The sequence below is a fragment of the Buceros rhinoceros genome, unplaced genomic scaffold (assembly GCF_000710305.1).
Source record: "Buceros rhinoceros silvestris isolate BGI_N320 unplaced genomic scaffold, ASM71030v1 scaffold16482, whole genome shotgun sequence".
Taxonomy (NCBI): Eukaryota; Metazoa; Chordata; class Aves; order Bucerotiformes; family Bucerotidae; genus Buceros; species Buceros rhinoceros.
Window position 1 is genome coordinate 57,847 of NW_010398487.1, and position 25,413 is coordinate 83,259.

The 25,413-nt window shown below is 35.0% G+C and overlaps 1 protein-coding gene across 1 annotated transcript in view; it reads right to left on the minus strand.

Moving 5' to 3' along the window:
• Window positions 1-244: 244 nt before the first annotated feature.
• The window catches only part of CCDC141 (coiled-coil domain containing 141), a gene marked incomplete at its 5' end in the record, with an annotated part of 32,889 nt that continues 7,720 nt past the window's right edge, over window positions 245-25,413 (minus strand). The window contains 14 exons of the mRNA XM_010131131.1: window positions 245-515; window positions 2,006-2,889; window positions 6,253-6,336; window positions 6,959-7,063; window positions 9,549-9,658; window positions 10,896-11,079; window positions 12,636-12,830; window positions 13,501-13,641; window positions 20,080-20,229; window positions 21,283-21,462; window positions 21,778-21,966; window positions 22,506-22,685; window positions 23,421-23,600; window positions 24,926-25,102. Coding sequence (XP_010129433.1) covers window positions 245-515; window positions 2,006-2,889; window positions 6,253-6,336; window positions 6,959-7,063; window positions 9,549-9,658; window positions 10,896-11,079; window positions 12,636-12,830; window positions 13,501-13,641; window positions 20,080-20,229; window positions 21,283-21,462; window positions 21,778-21,966; window positions 22,506-22,685; window positions 23,421-23,600; window positions 24,926-25,102 — 3,030 coding nt within the window. The remainder of the gene's footprint in view (window positions 516-2,005; window positions 2,890-6,252; window positions 6,337-6,958; window positions 7,064-9,548; window positions 9,659-10,895; window positions 11,080-12,635; window positions 12,831-13,500; window positions 13,642-20,079; window positions 20,230-21,282; window positions 21,463-21,777; window positions 21,967-22,505; window positions 22,686-23,420; window positions 23,601-24,925; window positions 25,103-25,413) is intronic.

Sequence of the window (25,413 nt, forward strand, 5' to 3'; positions counted from 1 at the left end):
AACCATTAAAACAGTTTCCAACACTTTTTAGTACCAACATTTTTAGAAAGCAAAACTCTGCCTCAGATTTTAGAAAATCTTCATAACTTTATCTCAACATCACTACGAGGAAGGAAAATAACCACATAATACTGGTATTAAAGAAGTGTGACAGTGCTTTGGCATAGATCACGAAAGATGCAGTGTATGAAAATAGATTTAATATTGTCTTAGAGTGTGAAAATTAAGTCCAGTGCGGTCAATATTATTCTTCTTTTGTGAATAGCCAGTACATTAGTGATATGCTAATATAGATGACACACAGCACTATCCAGTCTATTCTTTTAATAAGTGGCCTGTTACCTTTTACATGGAGAATGGCACTTGATGAGATAGTGCCGTTCAAATTTTTAGCCCGAGCAACATAGAGGCCGGCATCTTTATCACACACCTTCTGAATGAACAAAGTATGCTTTGTCTCCTTTTGCAAAAGCTTTAAGTGCTCATCTGCAGTCAGTTTCTGGCCCTTCTTGTACCTGAAGCAGAGAGTCAGTTTTCAAGTCAGATTTATATCACTGTACGACAAGCAGAACTTCTCAAATTCAGACATTTTCTATAACACTACATAGCAAGAGACAGAGCCCACTGCTGCAATCCCATTCCTCAGTTTTAAAGTTATATGTAGATATGGATGTGTATTTAAACATTTGAAATTTCTGGACAATACATTCCCAGTACTAGAAAACATGGTTCTGCAAATGGTTTTCAAAGGACAGGTCACAGTTATCTCACTGCAGTATTGGAGAGAGCAGCATGAAGGCCAGAGTCCTCAGTTTTATGCTAAAACACTTTTGTTTTTTTATGTTCACTTGAATTTCTAATTTGCAAAATGTTTTCAGTTGAAAAGACCACACAGGAAGAGTGTATATATTTTTGAGCTAATACTGTCATACAATAAAATATGAAAGTACCTCTTGTTTCACCAACAATACTTCTCGAGGTGTAGAATACTGAGATTTAAAACAAAGTAACTTTATTGATACCAACACAGTTTGGCACCAAGTTTGCCGTGTCCAGGATTTTTCTCAGTCCCTCAGAAGAAAATTCATCTTACTAAGAGCTTGTAGTTTGCCTAATTCTTTACATGTGTAATAATATTCTTAACTTCAAAACATTTCCAGTAAGAGGCATATCTAATTTTAATATGTGAAAAAGAAAGGCCTCCATTGTGAAAGTCTAATGGAATAAGTGGAGAAATGGCAAATGAGGTAAAATTTTAGGAAAATAGGCCAACGCATAGAGGTCTACTACCGAAATCATTGAATCCTGTCCCTCTTAGTCTCGGATAACCTTTGGCAGGGAATTTCTAAAAAGTAATCTTAAAAGGCGTGTATATTACATCATCTGTCTTTCTCAGAAATGCAATATAAAGCAATCTAATTAGACATGTAGCAATTGAGAGAGTGCACACACATATATATAAATATAGAAACCAGTTTCTCTTAGAGTAGGCATATAAGTTTTTTTTAACCCGTAACCCCCTCCAGTTTTTGACAACTGACTCTCACATACATATAAATGTGTGTCTCCACATATATGTAGTGGTTATATAAATATTTTAGAGTGCATGTATGTCTCTGTTGATATACAGTGCCAAGATCCTGAGAAAATGGAGGTGAAATTACTTACAGTAAATCTGGATTGTGCATTTGTTTCAAGAAGTTATTGAAAAAGTGGAATGTCATATTCCAGAATATAGAAACGATACGATATATTTGCTTAAAAAACACTGGATATGCTAGCAGTAGTTTGGTGGTCTTGTTTTTCATAAAATTAAGTACGCAGAGATTATTTCAATTAGGTTAACTGTCAAAACTAATTTTGAAGGTTGGGAATCATGCAGAAGTGTGAAGGAGAAAGGATACAAACCATTTATTCTAGTCTATAGATTAATTAATTTGTTTATAAGTGGTCTAGGTGTTTTGCTAATAAGTATATTTACTACTTCCCATTATAAGCTACCCACCATGTCAGTGTAGGCTCTGGGAATCCCGATACTTCTACTTCCAAAGTTACCGGAGAACCTTCCATGACAGTTTTGTTAGACAGAAGCTGGGAGAAGTTAGGCACCTGTCCAGTTAGGCTGACCATGCTGTTCTTTTCTGATGAACTTTTAATCTCTTCTCGGGTGACCATCTGCCTCTGACAGCTTCTGGTGGTGTCTGATTGAAACACGAAACCTGTGAATGCGTCAGGCAAAGCATGCAGCCTGTCCTGGGTTTTAGTACAGTTATTCAAGTCATGCAATTGTTCTTGTGTCTCTGACATGCTTTTACAAAGTTCAAGGTGTTGCAAATGTGTTTTGCACACTTCACTCATCATGCTATATACTGGTTTGGCATTTATAGAGCAGGAAGCAGTGCTAGCCTCGGGTATTCCTTGTAAGTTACAAGTCAAAGGAGATACTGCTCTGACTTCCGGACCAGAATCTGTTGAAGAGATACAAGATTTCTCAAAGAGATCCGATGAGCTTTCCATTCTAATTGTAGCATCAGCATAAGCAGAATTTGTTAAGAGATCAGATGCTTCCATCTGTTTTTTAATACTAGTGGTTTTCTGCATTTGCAAGCTATAGGAACTGACATGCAGACTATGAGAACTACAACAGCAATGCTCTTCCAGCTCTGTTTCAGAATGTAAGAGGTTGGATTCTGGTGTCTCAGAAAGTGGTGGCAAAGAGATATCATCAGATGATATACACTCATATTCATCTCCGGAGGGTATTTCTTCTGCCAGGAATTCAGTCGGTAAACTATCCTCTTTGGCTGAAGATGACAGCTCTGTATCCTGTGAAATAAGATCCTCACCAGCTGGACAGATAAATGGAATATCAGCCAATTTATTCCTCTCCTTAAATAAGGAGAGGAAAGGAAGGAAAGAAGAAGAAAAAGAATAACAGAGAGAGAATGAGTTTTCATTCTATACATCACGTGTTCATGCAGAAGCTAACAACAATATTAGAAATATTTTTTCTAACTAAGCTTAACGTATTCTGAGAAGCAGGAGAAGGGTAGTTCTCAGAATATGCTGTTTATGAAAGCGTTTGCAAGGAGAAGGTGGAGGAGGTGCCCTAATAACATCTAAATGGGAAACAGTTGCATAGTCATAAAAGTATATTAAAAGCTAAGCTACTGGACTATGAGTCTTTACTAGAACAACCAGTCATGTTCCAGAATTAAACCAACATCCTTAAGAGATCTTCCAAGCATTTTATATGTCCCTTATTTTTTGCCAGTATTTTAAAGATCTTGTCCAAACATTAACAGAAAAAAAATGTTAAAATTATTTTTATATTATCTTGGATCCAGAATAATTTTAAAAAAACCCCAAAACAACTTCTCATCATGTTTCAAAGAGAAATAGACATGGCACAAGGTTTTTTGAAATAATTTAAATTGCAAAGCATCAAAGATATTAACTGATTCATTAATTAGTTCTCTGCCTCTTGATTTTCATATAGATTTCTGATCATATATACAGGCCTATTTCATTTGTGCCAGGACTCTCGACAAAAGTGTTCATAATGTTTTCTTACACTGTTCTCTCGTTGAGTTCTATAGAAAAATATGTAGTCTACATAGAAATGTTTCTGTCACCTATAAACTGTTCACTCGAGTCAATTGGGTGGTACACGAGATGTCACTGCTTTCCAAACCGGATCTTTGGTGATCTCTCTACCAAATCCAGTACAAAAGTGCAGCAGCACATTTGTTTCAGCTTACTTTTTGCTTTATTGCTCTAAATATAACCTAATAATCGGTGCACAAAATTAACAAAATTAAACTAAAAGGAAGTTATAGAGCATGTGTCCCAGTCCTGTAGTTTTAGTATAGGTGGTTTTCCTAGTTAATACATTTGTTATTGCAAAGCCGTGGAATTCATGCCAGATCCATGAATGAATGACTGGAGAAAGCTAGAATTTTACTTTGTCTATTTTACTAAATAATTCAATTCAGTTGTAGGATGAAGTTTAAGTTTGGGTATTAAATGCATTTTTCCCACAAGCACTCTATGATGAACTCTGACCCCCAAATGTCTTTCAGTATGAATATGTCATGGATATAAACTTGATAAATTGACTTTCCAGTTTTGTAAAATGTGTCAATGTTCCCCTTTCTAACTACTCAGAAAACAATAAATACTGCGTTACTTCTGTCTGCTTGTATCATTATTTAATAAGGGTTCTAACTTAACTAATTGTAAATGATTCCTAAGAAATTGTTATTTTTAGAGATTACTTCCAATACAGTCGTACAATATATTTTTCTAGGGTTTGCAGATTTGACTGTTACCCATCTCTTTTAACATCATCAGCATCGTTCTAAGTAACTCTCTCAGTTTTGAACCTGACCTAATTTTGCAAGTCTTTCTTAAATGAAAAGGCACTTCAGTAGCAAATTCTGGCTGCTTTTGTCTGACTGCACTAACAAATTTAATAAACCAAATCTAATTAAATATTAAGAAGTTGAAAAAATCTTCAGAACATTAAATTCTAAGCAAGTATATTTCAAAACATAGGTCAAAATATCTGAATAGCCATTCTCTACTGACCAAATGAAATCAACAGTCCAGATTCGTTCTATCTGTAGAGTCTATGCACACGTACACACCATGGCATACATCTGAGTAACTACAGGAAGGCCACAACAATGTAAGAAGCTTCCAGTTCCAGACACTAATATCTAGGATATTAGTGCAGGGATGTGCTGCAGTTTCATGCTCACTTCATCTGGAGATCACAGAACTGAATAGAGCTTTTTCAGATATTGCTGGAAAATGCTGAGGGAAAGAAAGGGAGCAAACTGGCAGACCAGCTTTGGCAGCACAAGGACTTTCAGCACTCATGTGCCACCTGATACCAAAGAAGGATGAATGTGCCACAAGGTCTAGGCTACTTCTTAGAGGGTGGTATTTATTACTGAAGCAAAGTAATACAAATTAGAGATTGCTGGCACACTAGACAGCGGACTAAGAATGGGCTAGGTCTTTCCTCAGAAAGGATGGAAATGGAACACAGAAAAGCTCTAGTGAGAAGAATCTGCTACTTCTTTAAGTGAAGTATGGAGTGATGAAAAGGGTGGAGGCATCGCAGTTGCCATACTTCACATCTGATATTTGCTGTTTCGCATACCCCTCCCTTCTCTCCTTGGCAGCTGAGGCACAGTCTAATGAGGACTGACAAAGCTGTGGCGTAGCAAAATAGGAAACAGGGCTATAGACATCTGCTGGGTGAGGTGATTCTTCTGAGGGTGGCTCTTTGCAAAATTCTGAGTGAAATCTGGGTTCCAAGTCAACAGTGAAACCCCCATTGACTTGGAATGGAGGTAGTAAAATTAATTAGGCTCATCTTTGCCTCATCAGGACATGCTGTATTGAAATGAAAGGAATGTTAATTTAGTTGAATTTCTACAAAACACCACATCTTGCAGTATTGGTCTATGTTATCAGCTTAAAAAATGGAAATTCAGAACTCTAAATCACTAAACAATGTATCCTACCTTTCTAAAGATGTAGATATATTAACACCCACTTACCAACTTACTAGAATAAAGTAAATTATTTGTATTTATATCCAGGATCCCAAGGCTTCAAAATGTTCTTTAAGCTAAAGGAATTAATCTCATAAAACATAGGTCTGTGTGTATATTGCCTGTATTTCTAAGACTACATTTATTCATTGACAATTTGGAACCTTTCATATTCGTTTACCGTATATCCATGAATAAAACATGCTTGTCTGCTAGGATTTTTATCATTCTAAATGTATACCCAGAGTTCACTTCCTAATTTCCTTTTGTGCATTGCCCTCAACATGTAATCCATACTTTGGAACTTATTTATGACCTCCGCTGCACAGAATTTCGGCAGAAAGGTAAGTGTTGTGAAAATGACTATTTCATGCTGAGTTGTGTTATTTGGTTGTACCAGCAGTACAGCAGATTATTTGTGACATGATGTCATACTGAATTACTAATAGCTGTAGCTGTGTTCCATCACAGTTTTGCCATGACTGCTTTCCTGTTATTCATACTGTTGCAAAACTGAAGCAATTCTGTTCTCATTTTGCTTGGAGAAGACAAACAAAGTCCACCAATCTATAACAATATCCATCTCTTCTGAGAAACAATGAATTAAGGAGTAAAATTCCTTGGGCAGTACACAACAATGCCCATTAAACTGATAAAAAAAATCATCAACATCAGTAGCAGATACCTGTTTACTGTCGTTAGGAGACAGAGTATTGTTTCTCTTCTCAGTAATGCTTTCTGAATTTGTAAGCAATTTACCTGATGCCATCTGAAAGAAAAACATTTACAAAACTTTTTTTTTCCTGATGGAGACCTTAACGATTCAGCAAAGAATCCTAATTTCCACCATTACTTGGTTCAAATTCTGAGCTATTAGGCTTCTCTCATAGCATATTACTTATAAATCAGTACATCGCTTGCCTCTAGGGGTTATATGATATTAGGGCTCTGGGAAATACCAGCAACAGTTTCCTCTATAACTTCCTATATTCCCTTAAGTCTTATTATAAAGGAGAGAGCAGAATGTGTTCCCTTGAGAAAGAAGGAATGGTCACAAAGAGGATGTCTGCATTAAGAATACTGTGTCAATAGCACCAAAGGAAAATTGGTAAAAGTTTATGAAAAGAGTATTATTTTAGAAAAGAGATACATAACCAAGTAAAAAGAATGTAAAAAAATTAAAATCCATAAGGAAGAATATGTGGATTGGATAGAAGGCAAAGAAGAAACTAAAAAAAAAAATCAAAAGAGAAATGACAAGGACTATAGTGATAACACCTGTCTTAAGGGAGGCTTCAAGACTAAAAAGTGAGAACTATCCCGCAATAGTTGGAGCCTTTTAAGAAACAGAGTTCTAGATAAAACAAACAAACAAACCAAAACTAACCAACCTTCTGCTCTCGTTCCTCTGCTTTATCTTTAATAACCTCACATGCTTCTTGACCATTTCTTTCTTTTTGTTGAATAGTAGCCACCTCTTCAGAAAATTCATCTTTCTGTCATGTGAAAAGAAAATGAAGTAAGCTTATACATAATAGAAGGGAGAAAATGTTAGCTACACGCTGACTTACGCTCTGTATGTCTGTACAACAGAGTAGAAAAAAAATAAGTGAAATCTTATCTAAAACCTGCCATCAGCACAGGTGTAAAGTACTTATGGTATCAATACGCAGCGAAACCCGATTTGTCTATTCCCTGACAAAGACAGACAACATTTTTCAAAACTGAGGCAGGGAAAGCATAGAACACCAAAGACTGAAGAACTCAAGTGGCTGGTCAAGAATCTGAGGAATATTAACCAATATGTACCTAGCATAAGAGAAAATAAATGAATAAGAAAGTGACACTACTATGAAAAAAAGAGGATAAACAACAATCCAGAAAAAATTGGGATTTCAGGAAAACAGTTTCAGGGAGGAAAGACATATTTGTGACTCTCTAGAATGTTAAAATTTGTCTAAAAGGTGGAAAGGGGAGAATGTTTTAAGCATAAAACATAACCAGGCATTTGTTCTTGTTTTCCTCCCTCCTTCAACCTCCCATCTAGACAATCCATAACCATTCTGGATGTAGTTAACTGTACGTCACCATTCTTTTTGCCTAATACTTCTAGCTTAAGCATCAAAGACTGCACAATGGGTTACAAGGTACTTACATAACAGAAATCTGGACAACTATACCATATTTTATAAAGACTTAATTAATCCTTTAAGATTTTCATGGGAGAAATATACAGATTTCAAAGCACATCACAGTGGCAAAATGTAAGGAAAATCAGAAGTTTTATAGTTACAGTTTTATCTATTTCACATCTTTAGCTGCCCAGACAAAAGTTACAGTCCTAAACAAATTCTTGTAAGTGCTGCATTATTATTTTTCCATTCCAGCACTAAACAATGATCTGGTCAATCTATTGATTTCTGAGGAAAAAAATAGTCTTTAAATTTGCACTTAAAAAATTCAAGATTTGTTCTCTTCTGACATTCAACAACCATGTAAAATCAGGAAAGATTACACAATACAACATTTCCCCTTAATTTGTTATGTTTTAAAAATGACAGAAAGTGAAACTTAGTTCATGGTTGTGGCATTCCATACTCGTGGCACCTATTTGTGTAGATAATTTGCAGGATAATTTATTTTTCATAAGATACAGAGCTCGGCTATTGAGATATTCTCAAAATGTTAGATAAGAATAATAGTTTTAAAAATCTCCGAATACTACATATTATAATAAAATAACAACTGTCCCATGAAAAAAGCTGCAGAACTACTCTCTATTGGTTTTATGTCTAATTTTTTTACTATTACTTTTCATTGAGTTTTTTAAAGAATTATCTACGTTAAAGGTTAAAGTAATCAGCAAATAATTTATGAGTGGTTCTGTGTAAAAAACATGTACTCAAAAAATCTGTTAAGATGACTTTACAGTTAGCAAAATTAGTCAAAGTAAAATATTACAATTATATTGAAATTCCACTGTCTTCAGAAGATCCATATTATGTTGAATTAGCAAAAAAGGACAAGGGTTCAAGCCCTGTTCTGACAGAACCTGGTGCTACTGTTCTGCACACAATAGCATTTATGCAACACATGGATTGTGGAGAGGACTTTGAAAAACATTATGTGATATTTGTATTGAAGTGTCTTTATGGTCACAGTGCCAGGGAAAGCCTTCTTTCCATTCCATCATTTTTGGACTCATTTGTATTTTTGGCATCTCTTATTGCTTTTAAGCGTATTAATGAGTAAGTTTTTATATATGACTCCATCAAAGAAAAGTGAAATGACATTCAGCACCAATAAGAAGAGGATATTTAAGCATCTTAACTCTTCCAGCTTCCCAGAAGTATTAACCCATCATCTATTGCTGCATGTGGGAGATTTCTCATGTAGTACTTTGAGAGTGAGGGTGTGGAATAGACAGTTTATTACAGAAATCTAGCTCTCACCACTGTCTTCCATAATTCCTCCTCAGTTCATATATTATACTTAATTACACTTAAAGAAGCTTATCAGAATATTAAAGTAAAAATGCTGTTGCTCTCTTTAATTTAATTTTTGTTATAAAACCATTCTTTTCTAATTTGTATTACTTTAGTTTTAACGCATATTGGTTTTGGGGATGATTTTTCCAATAGGGATCCAATTGAGGTAGTTTGGCATTTTATAGTTCTAGCACTTCTAGGAAAGAAATATGAAAAAAAAGTATTTGTCTAACTACTCAAAGACATTGTGATATTTTCTCCTAAAAGTTACTTGAAAGTAGTAACAGTTCTGAAAAAGAAACCTAGGGGGAATACTTAGTGCACAAACAAGTAGCGCTTCATTGATTCATTACGATAATTACCTAAGGTAATGGGAAAGCGAACAATTAAGAAATGTTTCATAGAAGATCCTCAGTTCAAAGTACTGATTCAGACACTAAGCCTGGTAAGTTGAATCAGATGCAATACATTCTTCAGATAAAAAAAAAAATACCTTCATCTCCTTAAGTTCTTTCAGTGACCTACACAACTCATCAACAGAATTAATTATTTCTTTGTACTTTAATATGGCTTTTTCAACATACTTCTTTCCTTCTTCAATGCCTAGAAAAGTAAAACAACATGAAAATAGAACAGAATGCTCCAAACAGATGTGTAACAGTGTTCTTTGTAACCCCAATATACTACAATGATTACATTTTTCTGTGTTTCGTTTTGCTGAAGGAGTACTGTGATTCATAGCAATGCGCTCTCCTGCCTCTGACTAGCTTGCCTGAGATGGGCTCTCTTTCACTGCAGGTCTACTAGGCTTCTCTTTGAGCAGGTAGTTAGTGGTACTGCTTTAAAAGATGCAACTGGTTAGTGATACTGCTTTAAAAGATGCTGACTTTGTAAGTGTCTCCTAAGCCAGTTGCCTTATAAGAGGCACTTATATCCATGTTTTAAGAAATAGAAAACAAATTCAGAATGGAGAAGCTTTTTGCCATGTAAGGACTTAAAGACAAAGCAGGTTCTTTCTCCCAGCAATTCTAATCAGCTGCTGTCAAGAATCCATTCTGTCAACTTCTTTCCTACAGATAGGAACGTTTAAAATATTGAGACTGTTCAAAAAAATAAAGAAGAAAAAGGCCATAGTTTTTCAACACCAGATTTGAGGAATTTAAAAGCATAGATTGACTCTGTTTAAATTTTTTCTGATTTAGTACTTGCATTTATAGGCTACGCAGTATTCTTGCACATTTGCATGGTGACCTTATCTTTGGACAAAATAACTTCAACAACTTCAAGTGGGGAAAAAAAAAACCCTAAAGTCTGTTGACCTTCATTCTTTTTGGTCAACGATGTTGCAAATCAATACAATTGCAAATACAATATTTACATAACAATCTACATTTTTTGCTAATAAAATGCTTTAGAAAGGCGGCAATTGAATACCATTAGTTATTCACAGTGCAAACGTAAAAAAAACCTCTCTCAGCACTGAGGTATATTGTTGTAATATACTTTGACTTCAAAGGCTTGCCTGTTATGAGATAGCATAAGCCATGAAATCTTAATTCCAAGCTCATAAATATTACAAGGACATTCACACTGAGATTTCAAGGTGAACTCTGTCTATACACAGAAAAATTAAGTAACTACTAGACTGTTGAGAATGTTCATATTTTTAGTTTACAAATTTTGTTCTGAAATCCTTCACCTCTTCCCATCAGTACTTTAAAACACCCGTTTTTTTAAATTTCATGTGATTTTCTTCTTAAATAAAGAAATCTTGGAATCTGCTTCCTCCTAAGTTACTGTGTTATTTTTCCCCACAGTACATTACCAGACAGCTCCTCACCATATAACCTTTCAGCGAGGTCTATAATCTGCTGAATTTTTTCTTCTTGTTGAGGCACTGTAGGCTCAATAAACTTATTGAATTGCTTGTAGAGAGTTTCTATTGCTTCTCTTGTTTTGCATTCTGCAGAATACTTGCCAACTCGAATGACTGTTGCACTCACATCTTCAAACCAAAATTGACACTGAAGAATAAAAACACTGCATTATAATGAATTATTATTGGCAGTTCAGGGTTTTGTAGAATAGGCTGGACTATTTGTAGACTTTCTACAGTCAGTGGCATAACGTATGTCTTAAATTTTCCAATTTTAACTTGAAAAACATTAGTTTATTATGAATGACATCTTGAATGTTAACTGTTCAATTTTCTTTAAAAAGAAAAGCATGGGAAGGTAATCAGTTAATGGTTCTGCAAACATGTTTTATTTCTGAGTTCTTTCCACCTTGTATGCCAACTGAATAATTTCACAAACTTATCGTGGCCGTGGTTATATTTCTGTAAGGACAGCAAGGTTGCTTAGATTTAGTCTGCTAGCAAACAGGGGGTTTGGTCTCAACGACCATTAAAGTTGCTTGGAATATTTCTACTGACAAGAACAGGCTTTAGAACATACCCCTAATAAACGTTTTTGATGAACAATACTCAGAGGAGACTAGAATCTGGTATTCACTCAGTATCGTCTGTATTACTTCACTACAGTAAGCAGCTAATTTTTAACTGCCATTAAAGTCAGTATTTAAGACTGTGCCTATTCATTGGAAAAAAACTGTTGAGTAAAAGGTGGTGCTTTATGATTAGTAAAAAGATGCAATGGTAAATTTTAGCTCTAGGAAATAATTTCTTTCCCTCAAAGTAAGGAGGGTGTGAAAAAAATTAAAGGCACAACAAATGGTAAACAAATTGCTAATGCTATATGAAATGACACATTGATCAGATCACAGGACACTGGAGACATCTTTTAAATGAAACTTTAGTATCGTGATCCATCATTCAGGGATTTGTCATGCATTTAGATCATTTTGGAGATATGAACAGTGTTATTTCTAAAAATAAACAGTGATGACAGGAATGTGTTTGCCTCATAGCAGATGCACCAACACAATGTGGCAAGAGGGAAAATACTGTCACAATTTTTTTTTCATTAAAAAAAAAAGACAATGCATGAGGCAGTCCTCAGACACATTAAAATGAGGTTAGGGAAGTCTCCAAAAAGACTAAGACTGGAGTCCAGAAAAAAACCCTCCAGAAATATAAATATATACACACCCAATCGACTTTTAAGGAACTGAATACTTTACATTTCAGTACCAGAAGTACATACACACAGACAGTTCTACCTGACAGCTAATGAAGTGGCTGTTGTGATAACCTGACTCTCATGGTTTGACAGCTATCAAAGAGGGCTTTATGGCACTTTCTCTATTGTCTCAGAATATACTTATAGAAAATGAACTCATAAGTATGATCATAGATATGCTGAATCACTATGAAAGTCACATGGAGGGTGGAGACCATGGTTCTATGCATAGCAGTGCAAGAATATGGTCACGTTTCACGGGTTCCCTGCCCCCCACCCCCAAAAGATACAAAGAAAAAAATATAAGAAAATACAGACTTTTACCAATCTACTACTTTTGGAAGCCACAGATTTTGCCTGAAGTAGTTGTAAGTACTTTTATTTATCCCATAGCTGGATCATTATTACAGCCACAGTGGGGATCTCAGGTTTACCAGTACCTCTTCCATCATCTGTTGCAGATGCTCCACGAGATCCAGATTTTGCTTGTAATCCTCCACAACTCTGCTAAAGTCATTCAGCTGCTTTTGTAAGTCACTAGTAGACCCCAAGAGGACTCTAACTTTAGCATTAGGTTCATTTGCTACAGAGCCAACGATTTTCTTCTCCAAATTATCCATCTTCTTTTTAAGAACCTGTTTAAAAGTTGTACCAATGTTAACTACTGCAGCAAAAATGTTTCTATTTTTAGAAATAAGAACAGAGAGACATGTAAAACTCACACAAACCTATTTCTTGTCCTGTGTTCAAAAATTACAAGTTGCTTTTTTAAAAATCAAAGAAAACTGGAGGTCTTATTAAAATAATATTAAAATAAATGAAAATTATATTTATTAAAGGTTGGTTATTATTCCGGATACCGAAAAAAGTTCTGAAGACTTACCTGATGAAATGAGAACGACAAGGAAGTAGCTAGATGTAAGAAGGAAGATGTGCGCATTCATTGTTAATTTTGCTGGGATATTTGTTTTATTTTATTTTTTAGGAGAGGAAAGACTAAGTCACACGTGGTGAAGGAACAGAGGCATGAAAATAAAATATTAAATAGAAGAATAATGAAGGATAAAATGACTGAACACAGGGAAGTTGGGAATTGAGATAAGAGCATTTCATCGAAGAAAAGGGAAGAATAAAAGGAAGAGAACAATTAAAAATGTCTCAGTCAGTGACTGATATAAAGCTGAGTAGCAGGGAAGCTCACATGTTTCATGTCACTGATCTACTTGACACAGGCCATAGCAAATCAACCAGGCCATAGCAATTCAACCAGTGAAGCCTTCACTAAGACTAAAATTCTAATATTACCTGTATCTTCTCTGCATATGTTTCAACTTGCTGAATCTGTATTTTAAGTACTTTCAAGTTTCGAGCTTTTTCAGTTTTCTTCATGTAGTTAAACTTTAAATTGTTGAATTTCTTTTTGAGATCCTTAAACGATTCTCTGAGCTGAAACAGAGTAAGCGTTTCTGTTAGAAAAATGAAAGCAGCATATTTCAATTTAAGTTTATTCAAGAGCTGTTTAACAGATCACAATATGAACACTAAAAATTTAATACAGAAATTAGTAATGATATGCCATCTCACAAAGTATCCTTATCTCCTCAGAATTTCTTTCTAGTAGTGGAAACTCATAATATTGCTAAATCAACATTTTTGCATAGTGTAAGCTGAGTATTGTTTCCAGAACGGGGGTGGGTTATGGGTGTGTGTGTGTCAGTGTGGGGAACAACAACGACAACAAAAACCCCCCAAACATTGGGGTAAAGGATGAGATCCTTGCTCAGATAACCTACGAAGAAATCCTGTCCAAGAGCTTTCGTTGATTTTAACTAGAGGCAGACATCCTTCACATATTCTAGACCACTTAGTGGAAATGGGTAGCCATGTAAAGGTATGCACATTGTGCTTAGTCTTCAAAAAAAAAAATCCATAGTTTTACTGGGCTTTGGCAAGTAGATTTGTTTTTATTCATAGTACTTTTCTCCCTCAAGACAGCATTTAGTTTATGTGAGGTTGCTTTTTTTGTTGCTTCTGGAAGCCCTGCTTCCAAAAACAAGTTACACAGGGGCTTAATTTTATATGCTGTCATAGTCCAAACATCTTAGTACAATTATCTACAGCAAACAAAGATGAATCCAGCTCTCTGCAGGATTAAGATATGTTAACTAAATGTCAAATTTACTTTTTATATTTAGTTTTGATAGTGAGCACCTGCCTTTCAAAGAATTATTCCATGCACATGGCAACAGAAAGACTCTGCCTAACAGATACCCAAAGAAAGCCTTGCCTAACTACAGCTAGATAGATTTGATACTATGTGAGAGTATTACTATCAGTTAGGACTGACTAGTTGCAGCAAGCTCAACATTAGGGAAAATGATTCTTAGAGCGGCAAGATGAACGAGTAGCTTTGATTATGAAGCACCTGAGCCTTTCAAGACTTTTCAGATGGGCTTATATTACCTGAGATAACTACTCATAAATTCACTTATATTCAATTTGCTGTAAAAATCTTTTGTTACTTAGATAGAATGTAGCAACACTTTCTTTAATCTACGAAATACGTTTAAAATCCAGAATTATAGGAATGACACTGATGAAGCTCTGGGAAGCTATGCTTTCATTTACATACATATGGATCAGACACACTGCCAACTTACGAGTATGAGTTTAATACACATCAAAAAGACATGACAACATAATTTTTAAAATAGTGTATATTTACCATGAGAACTAGTTATAGTACAGGCTTGTTATATTCTTTCTCTTTTTTTTCCAGTGACAATTATCTGTTTGCTTTACTGTCCTCTTACAAGCGTGCCCTTAATAAATTGTGCCTTTTTTTTTGTATTAGCAATGTTATATAAATAAGCATATCGAACATACTCAACTGAATTATCTTTAAAGAACTATGATTTTTTTAAAGTTTAAATTATATTTTCAATTTCTTTCTGGAAGCTATGTAATTTTCAATTTCATTTATAACTGAAAAAAAACCTTTTAGATATTACAGCTACTTTTGAATGCCTTTCTGCTACAGACACAAGAACCAGACAGGTAGATAAACTTGCTTAAAATATGCTTCTGACACCTTATTAAAAGGTACTATTTTAATTAGAGTGATTCCATGAACACATTTTCAAATTATTTATAATTAATAAAATTTGAAATGGAAGAATTTAAAACTGACTGAACTATTTTTTTTTTTTTAGAATTTCACATCCTTTGGGTTGACAATCTTTTGCTTTTAAGAGAATGCAGAAAAAATTATGTAAAGTGATGTTTGTCTAAAGGAATTGATATAAAAGAAATGCAGCACTTCTAACACTTTAGGGTCTGTTCCTCCAGACACACAAATGAAAAGAACCTAACTAACTTAATTAGTGTTAAAAAGACTAGATCACATCCATGATTTGATATTTAGTTCACATATTTGATGCTTTTCTTATATTAAAAAGTCCTACAGAGTTCCCCTTGCTCTCCTCCCTGCCAAAGAATCCAGGGAGTAACAAATGCTCATTTTGCAGCTAACTATTATTGGAACAGCCAGCAATCAATTATAATTATTATTATTACTATTATTACATACTAATGTTAATCCATCAAGGGATATATTTTTCATTTTCATTTCATCTAGTGGGATGTTTCCACGTTATTTCAGGAGTGAATAGACAGATGGTGTTCACTCAGTGTAATGGAAAGGAAGGGAATTCTACCAGTGACATGGGGATGTCCAATTAAAGATCTTTATCCCACTTAAGTACACAGAGTAATAAAATCTGAGAGCTCTCTGTTAATAAAACACCTCTGCAGAAGTATTTTGTATTCCAAACACAAGAGCCTTATTTGCTGGTTTAATTTTGAGGAAAAGAAGATATGAGCAAGAGTTTATTTTAATTTATTTCACTGGCTTATGCACGTACATAGGCCAGCCATCATTTATAAGGCTAGAGGCTCTCCCCACAGCGGCATGTGAAATTAGATCACCTTGTTTCAAATATGATGGCTCATGTGTCAAAGGTCTGCAGCTGCTGCCACTCTTCTCTTTTAGCCTCAGTGGAAAAAACAGATTCAGCTCAGACTTGTACAACACCTCCTCAGAGTGCATGTATGCAACTCCTGTTATCAGGCATTGTACCAAGGACAATACATGGCTGACGATTTTTAGAAATCTCAATGTATCTCAGTTTTCCACCACTTTCTGCAAAATTAAAAGAAATACTGAAGAAATTATACATCAGTGACTTTAGCCCACAAGTTTAATGAAACTTTGTAACTGGTCTATTGTGTCATAGTCACTAATAAGGCAGCTGTTCCTAACTATAGCTGGCCTGTCATGGGTGCAGAATGATAGTGGAGGAGAGGTGTTTAGGTGTCAATTGATCTGATTTAGCACGTAACTACAAAATAGATGGAAAAAGCAAGTTATAAAGCTGCTTAAGCATGTTTTCGTTAACAGTATGGTTCCCCTTGACTCCTGTGTGAGCCACTCTAGGAGACACTCCAGAGTTGTTAGCCACTTACCTTTTCCTTTTTATTCAAACATAAAAAACTTTTAGTAGCACTAATAGTAAAATCATCCCGTGAAAGTAGGTTGCTGAAAACAGACTCTCAAAGAGGCAAAGATTAAAGAACAGCCAGCCAGAAAATGAGAAGAAATAAGAGGTACTGTTCAAGTCATTAATGATTACTTTCATTACAGGACCACAATCAAAATTAATTACAAGGTGAGAAATGTGCTAAGAAGTATCAGTTCCTGCTGTCTTGTGAACAGAGCTAGATCCTTACCCTCTGCGGTTAAAATCCACATTTTCAGTCATACCTTTCCTTAAGTGTATAAATAACGACACAATGAAGAGGAAAGAAGTGAGATGACTGGGGAGAGCTGAGAACCTTCTTCAGGATCTGTTACTCTTCTGATGCAAGTTTTGTGCATGCATAAACATTATTTTTGAAGTGATCACCTGAATGAAAAGCTTTTTCATTGCAGAAGTTACCTTATGTGAATAACTGTGTCACTTCTAATCTCCTGAACCGAGTCAGTGAAGTATTACCCTACAGTTACCCGAGGCTTGCCTCAGGTCTGCCACAAATGACTGCAGTCTAATGCAGTGCAGTTGCAGCTCTTTGGAGACTGTGATCCGATCTAGTTAGTGAAGCAGGAAGCTCAAACTGGCAAACACAGTTCTCAAAGGTTGTATGAGCTTTCCTTATGTCTTTCAAAGATACAGAGGGCACAAATTCATTTTTTGGCCTTTGTAAGTTCTCTTTAAATTAGAAAAGCCACACAAAAGGCATAGATTTTACTCCTCTGTCCTCCAAGACTATTTCAAAACGCACGCTATGTATCCTTAGAAGCAGTAATATGTTACAAATGTAGGGAGCTAGCCAAGTTCTCCAAGTATATTTTCAAACACCAGTGAGTTCTAACCATCAAAGTCCTTACACACATGTTTTATTTACATGCTAAATTCACCATATCAGATGCAAATTAATTTAAGTGCTTACAGCAGAATTCCAAATATTTTCAGTCAACTTTAAAGTTTGCTCTGTACACTGGTAAATCACATCTAAATTATCTGGTTAGCCATTTACTATGTGACAGCTATGAACAGATGCTGCTTACTGCTGGCACATGGAATCTTTATTTGCATAGACGTAGATGATTGTAACGAAATTGTTATTTCAGATAGGTCTGCTAGATACTAGCAATATTCAGATTAATTTCTGATGTTAAAATTAACAGGATTTAAAATACTGATGTGAATAACTTTAACATTCTTGTAGTTCAGTGTCTGGTTTCTTGATCCCTAAATAGAATTAGTTATAAATGCTTAATGAAAAAAATGAAGAAAAATGGCACTGGACTAATTCACGTACAGGTACATTAACCAAGTATTTGTTTAGGTAATATCTTCTGTGCTAACCAGTAATAGAAAAGGAATCTGAAGAAAAAGGTATCTAAAGAAAAACCTTCAGATCTTAGAATCTTCTAAAGGAAAATTTAGAATTTAGACTTCTAGAATCTTTAGATTATAAAGAAAAATCTAAAGAGAAAGGTAGTATATTTTGTTCAGTTTACAGTAAAGATTCAATTAGGTTTGGGGCTGACAAGTTTTAACTTCAGCAGCCAACAAGGCTTTCCCAACTTAAAAAAACCCCAACCAATAATTAACACTATAATTGAAAATAGGCTATGCAATTATTTTGCAGAGGGTGTTCATTAACAATGAGAAGGTAAAATGCTACATTTTGCGATATAGGGCATGTGGTGACTAACACATATCACTGACACACTTTTCATTTAAATTTGAGACAGACAGAAGACTGCTTTTTCCCTCCACTTTCTGCTCTCACTGGAAGTCTAACAAGTAATAAAAAAAAGTAATTCTTCTTGGAAAGAAGTCACATTTTCCTGTCTTCATTTTATAATCCCAGAATTAAAGGACAGGAACTAGAGATTCATTTAATATAACACCATGTCTGAATATGGCCAGTAAATGATTCCTTTTCTTCAGCAAATTTGAGGAGTGTTCAGTAAGAAAAACAGACTACCTCAGTTCAAACCTCAGATGTTTTGATTCTTCCATGCCACTGCAAAGCATAATGAGACTTCTTGTCTAGGTACTTCATGATTTCATTCTCTTCTACAGCATTGCCCCCACTGCCAGAGTGCTTCTCCTATATCACCTGCTGTTCCTATTGCCTCCTAACACCATCCAAAAAGTGACATCACAGGAGACAGAGTCACAGAAGATCAGAGTGTGAAACACACAGCTGGTAACAGACAAGAACTCTAACTAAGATTCACAAAAACCTTTTTTTGATGCATATGTTTTTTCAATTTCAAAATACCTTTTTGTAAAAATGGGTACTTTTCACAAACACAAAAAAACATTTTGTAAAAGAAAAGAAAATCCAAACAATAATTTTCACATTTAAAGTATTTGGGATGGAAACCTTGGTCACCTCTACTTTGGTGATTTTGAAAAAATACAGTCATTCTTTATTCATGTGTGGATTTACTTAGCAAAACATAAAATAAGAAAATGTAACTTTCAATGTCCTGTGCTTCACACTACAGGGAAGGTTAGTGTGAAATCCTTCCAGGTCAGAATCCATCTTCGGTACTTCATGGATGCACAAAAGTGCAACCTACAGAACATCAAGTGTAGAGACCATCAGCCTCTTATATAAGGATCACTCTGAGAAAACTAATTCTATGGAATATTTTTCCAAAATTCATTTTTGCTGAGACATTTATCCTATTCAACCTGGTAAGCTGTGAGTGGATTTGTATTTGGCCTACTAAAATGCGAAATTAATAATAATAATAACTAATTTTTTCTAACCCAAGTTCTATAATACTAAATTATAATATCTTGTGCCAAAGAACACTTCCTTTTTTTCTACCAGTTAAGATTCATTTTAGGTTTCTGAAAAAAATTTTAAATACTAAATTATTCTGAACCTTTTATTAAAAGACTGAAAGTTCTTTCTAAGAGCCTTACAACTGCGATATATGTAAATCCTACTTTTGTTTGAAACTTTAGCTACCCAAACAAGAAATTCGAAGACTCATTTTTTTCAGATGAAGCTGAGAATGCTGAAAGGCAAAGGAAATATAGCTGCTGTATTTCCAGTCCTCTTGGTTGGTTGAAAGCACTTTATTGCCAGCCCAACAACTTGATATAATCCTGAACTGCAGAGGTATGGACCATAGATCATTATTGCCGCTGTGTGGATTCAAGGTTCCTGGTATGATGAAAACCAACTGCTCCGTACATGTACGAATCTTCTAGGGGAATGGCAAACAGTAACAATGTTACTGTTACAACAGCGCTTTTAACACTGATTTAATGTGCTGGCAGTCATCTCATTTACCTCATTCATCTCCTCTTGAGTGGTGCAGTGTTGGAAATGCCGTGACAGTTCTTCCTCATACTTATCAGCTTTGGAGCTCCAGGTAATGCTATCACACTCAAATCTAGCAAGTTCGTGCTTCAGATTCTTTACAGAAACATTCATGGAATTCTAAACAGGGAATAGACAATTAAACAATGAAACTCAGGAAACGTACTGATTTAACCAATCTAAAATGAAAATCGTTTTGAGGCAGAACATGCATAGTCAGTCTCTCAATGGGCTAGGGCAAACTACTAAACCTCCACTGTAATGAGAGCAAGTATACAGCAGTTTATATCACCAGCAGTCCGAGGAGAAGTTTTGGGTCAAAGTCACAACTCATACATGGAGACTTCTCTGAGCAAAGAGGAATTGGTCTACTCTAGTCCATTACCACCTGGAGATTAGCTCCTTTCTGCTGTCAATCAGTTTATGGAATCTAAAGACCAAAGTGGCAATGTGGATAACCTAGGCAAGTCATAAGGGAATGTCTTGCTTTCTCCTTAGTTAATGAATACAGGGCAATGACAATCCTGCCCTGAGTAAATAACTCCTTTCTAAAGTGATACGCAAATCAGTCTTAAATCCACTAATAAGGTAACACTGTTGTTATATTTCCTTTTTGTTCTTTTGTTATCCTTTCTTTACAGAAGAATATGCAAAGCAACATTTACAAAGTAGCAGGAGTCTAATATAAGGATGTGGCATTTAGGAAATCACCATCACGGCCTTGAACTGCACAAATACTAGAGAACAAAAAGTCATGGGCTTTTTTCCATGTGATGATATTTTAATATTAATTTCCTCCCTATTTCAGCATTTCTCAGAGTAAAATCTGTCCACACCATTAAGAAATTAAAACAAGCTTTCAAATAAATTAATTTGTTTTCTCTAGGCAAAAGCCTTTTGTAATGTTAATAACTACTGATAAATAAGTTTCATCACTTCCGGATGTTTCATTTAATTTAATGGCTGTATATCTGCAAACTCTAAACACAGAAATCTGAAAATGATCAACTGTTTTACATTTTATGTTTTGCTTTCTTTTAAAAGAAAAAACTCTGTATTTATTTTTCTCAAAGTGTTAATACAATTTTGTACATCTAAAAATCAGTCAGACACCTCTAACAACCTTCTTTCATATTTATCCTTGATTTCACGAGTCATTCTGATTCTACTCACAGGCTGCTGCACTGCAGACAAGATATCCACTCCCTGGGTAATAAGCAGTTTATAGAGCTGTCTGATGTGTGCATATTTGTCCTGAGCATTCACTAGGTAGGCTTTAGCGTGGTGCACATTTTCAGGGTTCTCACATATTTCAGGAATATCCAGTTCTCCTGATTTCAATAGACATTCCAGCTGGAACATATTAAAGTGAAAAATCAGTGTGTGTTTAAAATAATGTGAAAGGAAGCTTATAATTCCTTCCTTACCCGTAATGTATTGTCCTAAATGTTGTTGACATAGTTTTAAGTAATAAAATTTGGATTCAGCCCTGAATTTTAAATTCTTCTAATTTCATGCAGCTTTTGATCCAAAAATTTTAACTCTGATCCACAGGCGGATTAATGCTGTTGGCTTCAGGAAATAAAAAATTACAGATGGCAGGCACCAAATCCAAAAAGAGTTTAACTGCAGTGGGAAGAAGGTATATTTTTTTAAAATTATACTCACTTCTTTTTTAATGTGATGGAATTTGATGGTCTTGTTGTAAATCTCATCATATTCTGTCATCGTGTCCTTTACCTTTTGATGGAAATGAATAAGCTCACTTAGTCTCTTAGAAGTTTCTTTCACAGGAAATCTTTTCTGGCTTGACAATTCTAATAATTTCATCAGGTATTCAAGCTCAGCATTCACTTGCTATCAAAAAAAAAAAAGCAGAAGTTACTCAAATTACACAAATGTATTTGCAAGTTTTCCCTTACATTTGATGAAATAACAACCTAACAGTGGCAAATTTCCTTGGGGAAATATCAACGCCAGGCTTTTTAAAACATTCCCCACATACTTTACTTTTTGCTAGACATGAATCTCAGCTGTTACCCAGAAACAACCTTGGATCAAAACAAGTCAAACTGATTTGTAGGGGAATGGCAGACTGCATTGTCAAAACTCAGAGACTATTCAGAGGAAGAAGGAATTCAGTGTGACATACCTCAGCCTCTGACCAGCTCTATCGCAAAAGCATGAAACTGATACTCTTCTTGTACTTCCACCACCCCAATGCTTGTGTGTCACTTTGATATACAGCTAACACCACACAAGACGTTCTCTGGACACTGAAGTTAAAATGTCTTCTCCCTTACCATACACACAGACAGAAACCCTTCCTTCCGGAAAAGTAATGTAAAACACAAAACACTGTGAATCTTTACCGTACCGGGAATGTGAATCTTTACCGTACCAAAAAGAGCTTTTGATCCATGATGCACTTCACTAGCTTGCCTTCTCACCTGACACTGTGGTTTCATTTGGTTAAGCTTTTTTTGTAGTTCCAAAACAATAAAAAGGTCACTTCCAAGATCAACCGTTGCTGCAAGGTGAAGTGCCTCTTGAAGAATCTCTAATCCTTGGGTAGTCTAAAGGATAATCAAACAGTTCAGTTTTTCTATCTGTAGTAAATTCAGAAAAAAAATTCAATCAAATCTGAATTTGTAAAGAGAATCTTCCCCAAACCAGATACCCAAATGCTGCCTGTAAAACCCCCCTGTGACTGACAAGGTTGATAGGAAATCTCTAAGACAGTGTGCAAAAACACCGAGATCAGAGGACCCATACAGACAGTGTATTTTCTGTGATAACAGAGGCTGTAGTTTAGTGATAAGTTGCACTAGACAAACAGCAGCTACAAACCTCTGGCTCTGCTACTAGCCTAGTAGCAGAAGGAACACTACACTGCTCCCATGCCAAGGAGGTTTCAAGTCCTTCTTCCTTATGAACAGGGTTGGACATGAGTTTAGTCACTATTACGACACAGTTCAGTAACTATGAAGTCAGAGCAAGATAGTGCTTTTTTAAAACAAACAAACAAAACCCAAGAGCATTGCTGGTATAATTATATGGACTTGATTAAAAATTAAAAGTTGACGTGTGGACTTGGATTAGTATGTGCTTGAATAAGGGAAAAAAAGATAAACATTTCATGTTTCTTGATGACCGTATGAATGGCAGAATACACTGTGGAGAGGTATCACAATGATAATTTCTCTTTCTTAAATGATATCCAAAATAGTTGATGAGAGAGTCACATACAAACTAATAACAAGCTAGAAATATTTGCCATGGTTTATTTCTTTTTAGAATAAATTACTTACAGTTTTCAGTTGTTCTTCAATTATCTGGCACTGTTGCTTGATGGGTTTTACTTGAGTAATTTTAAAATTCCAAATTGCCCAAAGATCAGTCAGCACTTTCTTTTCTTTATTCAGATTATCAATGGTATCTTCTGCTACTTGTATAGACTTTTCTACTTTTAATATTGAGCTCTCATTTATCTGGGAAATAAACAGACTCTTTTTCTCCACATATCTTTTCATAAAATACAATTAAGATCTCATAATATTAAAGTCTCAACAAAGCTTAAAGGGAACAACTATTCTAGCATAACTTCTTTGAAAATTTCTGGTACTTTGGGTGTCTTTAAATACACTGTTCTCTTAGAAATAGGCATAGATAATAGAATTTGTATAGTGAGGACATGGCAAATGTTCAACTTTAAAACCTCGAATCCAGTAATGACTGAATTATTGCCAGTTGATGGCTGTTTAATGCTCATACAAAATAAAGTATTTGAGAGCATTTTGAGTATTTGAGTATTTGAGAATAAACAGATCTACCCAAAATGGCTTTTTGGGGAATAGCAACAGAAAAGTGAATTGAGTGAAGAAACGACCACTCCTTTGTGCTGATAACCAAAGCAGCACTGATGCATGGGAGGAATAAAATGCTTAGCATTTGAACATTTGGTGGTTTTTTCCTCTTTTTAACAGACTACATATTAGAAATACCAGAAAACTGGGTAACGTTGTTTCTGCTTTTCCCATTCTAGAATTTTTCTTTTAAGGGAAGATGTGATCATAAATTACCTGTATGATCCATATCTTCCTGATACATAAAAGCTACAACCTAAGAATATAATGCAAATAGAGTAGCATAAAATATGGTGGTAATACACTTTCAGGTCTTTAGAGAGAGAATATCTGAAAATAGGTTAAGACTTTCAGTGACTTCAGCGCAACCTGATATTTACACGTATTCAGCTTACCTTCGCACTGACTCTCTTATCTGTGCCTGGCAACATTCAGCAGTGACAGCAGACACTTTAGCCCACACTAACTATCTGAGCACTTTCCCTCCTTAAATAGGTTTTTCCAGCTCATCTTGCATCAGACAGAATGTAAAGACACCAGGAAAGATTATCTGCAAGGAAGTAGCTCTAGCACGCATTTCTTAGATGAACTTTATACACTCACTCAGTAAAGACTGCCTCTTAGTGGAAGTAAAATAAACTTAACGCTGTACTTGTATATGTGCTGCTTTCCAAGATGAACAAACCAGATCTATGCATGTATTATATTTGTATGCATGTACTGGATCATTTATTAAAGGCTCTGTCATTGTTAATCACAAAACTCTTTATATCACGTATAATGCCATTAGCACTCAAATAATATTTTGATATTTTGAAAGTACATAGCAGCACTAGTTCCTTTAAAACTAGGTACTGGACAAATCACAATCCACCCATCACATAACTAGAATTTGACACGATCACAGACTAACATAAAATATTCAATACAGTGTCTCAGATTATACTCACCACATTTACTAAATTAAGAAAATTGCAACCCATATTTTGAGTGGAAAAAATCTTCTTTATAACCTTTTGCCATTGAGTATTAACTGACTCCATTGCAATTTTATTTTCTGCTTCCCTGTTTGTTTGTAGTTGTTCTGATTTATAGAATTCCTTCAGATTTTTAATATCATCATTCACCTACAGAAAGTAAGTATCAAAAACAAAAAATAGAGCTGTTACAACTAGAAGTTAAACAGACATGATAAAATCAAGTAGCAGCCTCTGAATCCTTTCCAGGTTTGAAGATCTATCATCCCCCTAAAACCTATACAAATACTAAATAATAAAAATGTTTTAAATAACCTGTAAACCAGGTTTACAGATGGCAGGCAGACAGGTGGCAGCATTTGTTCAATTTCTGTCACATATCATTAACACGGATATTATATACCAGTGTATCAATGCAATGGTTTTCATAAATCTTTAATATGAAGTAACTGGAGTTAGCA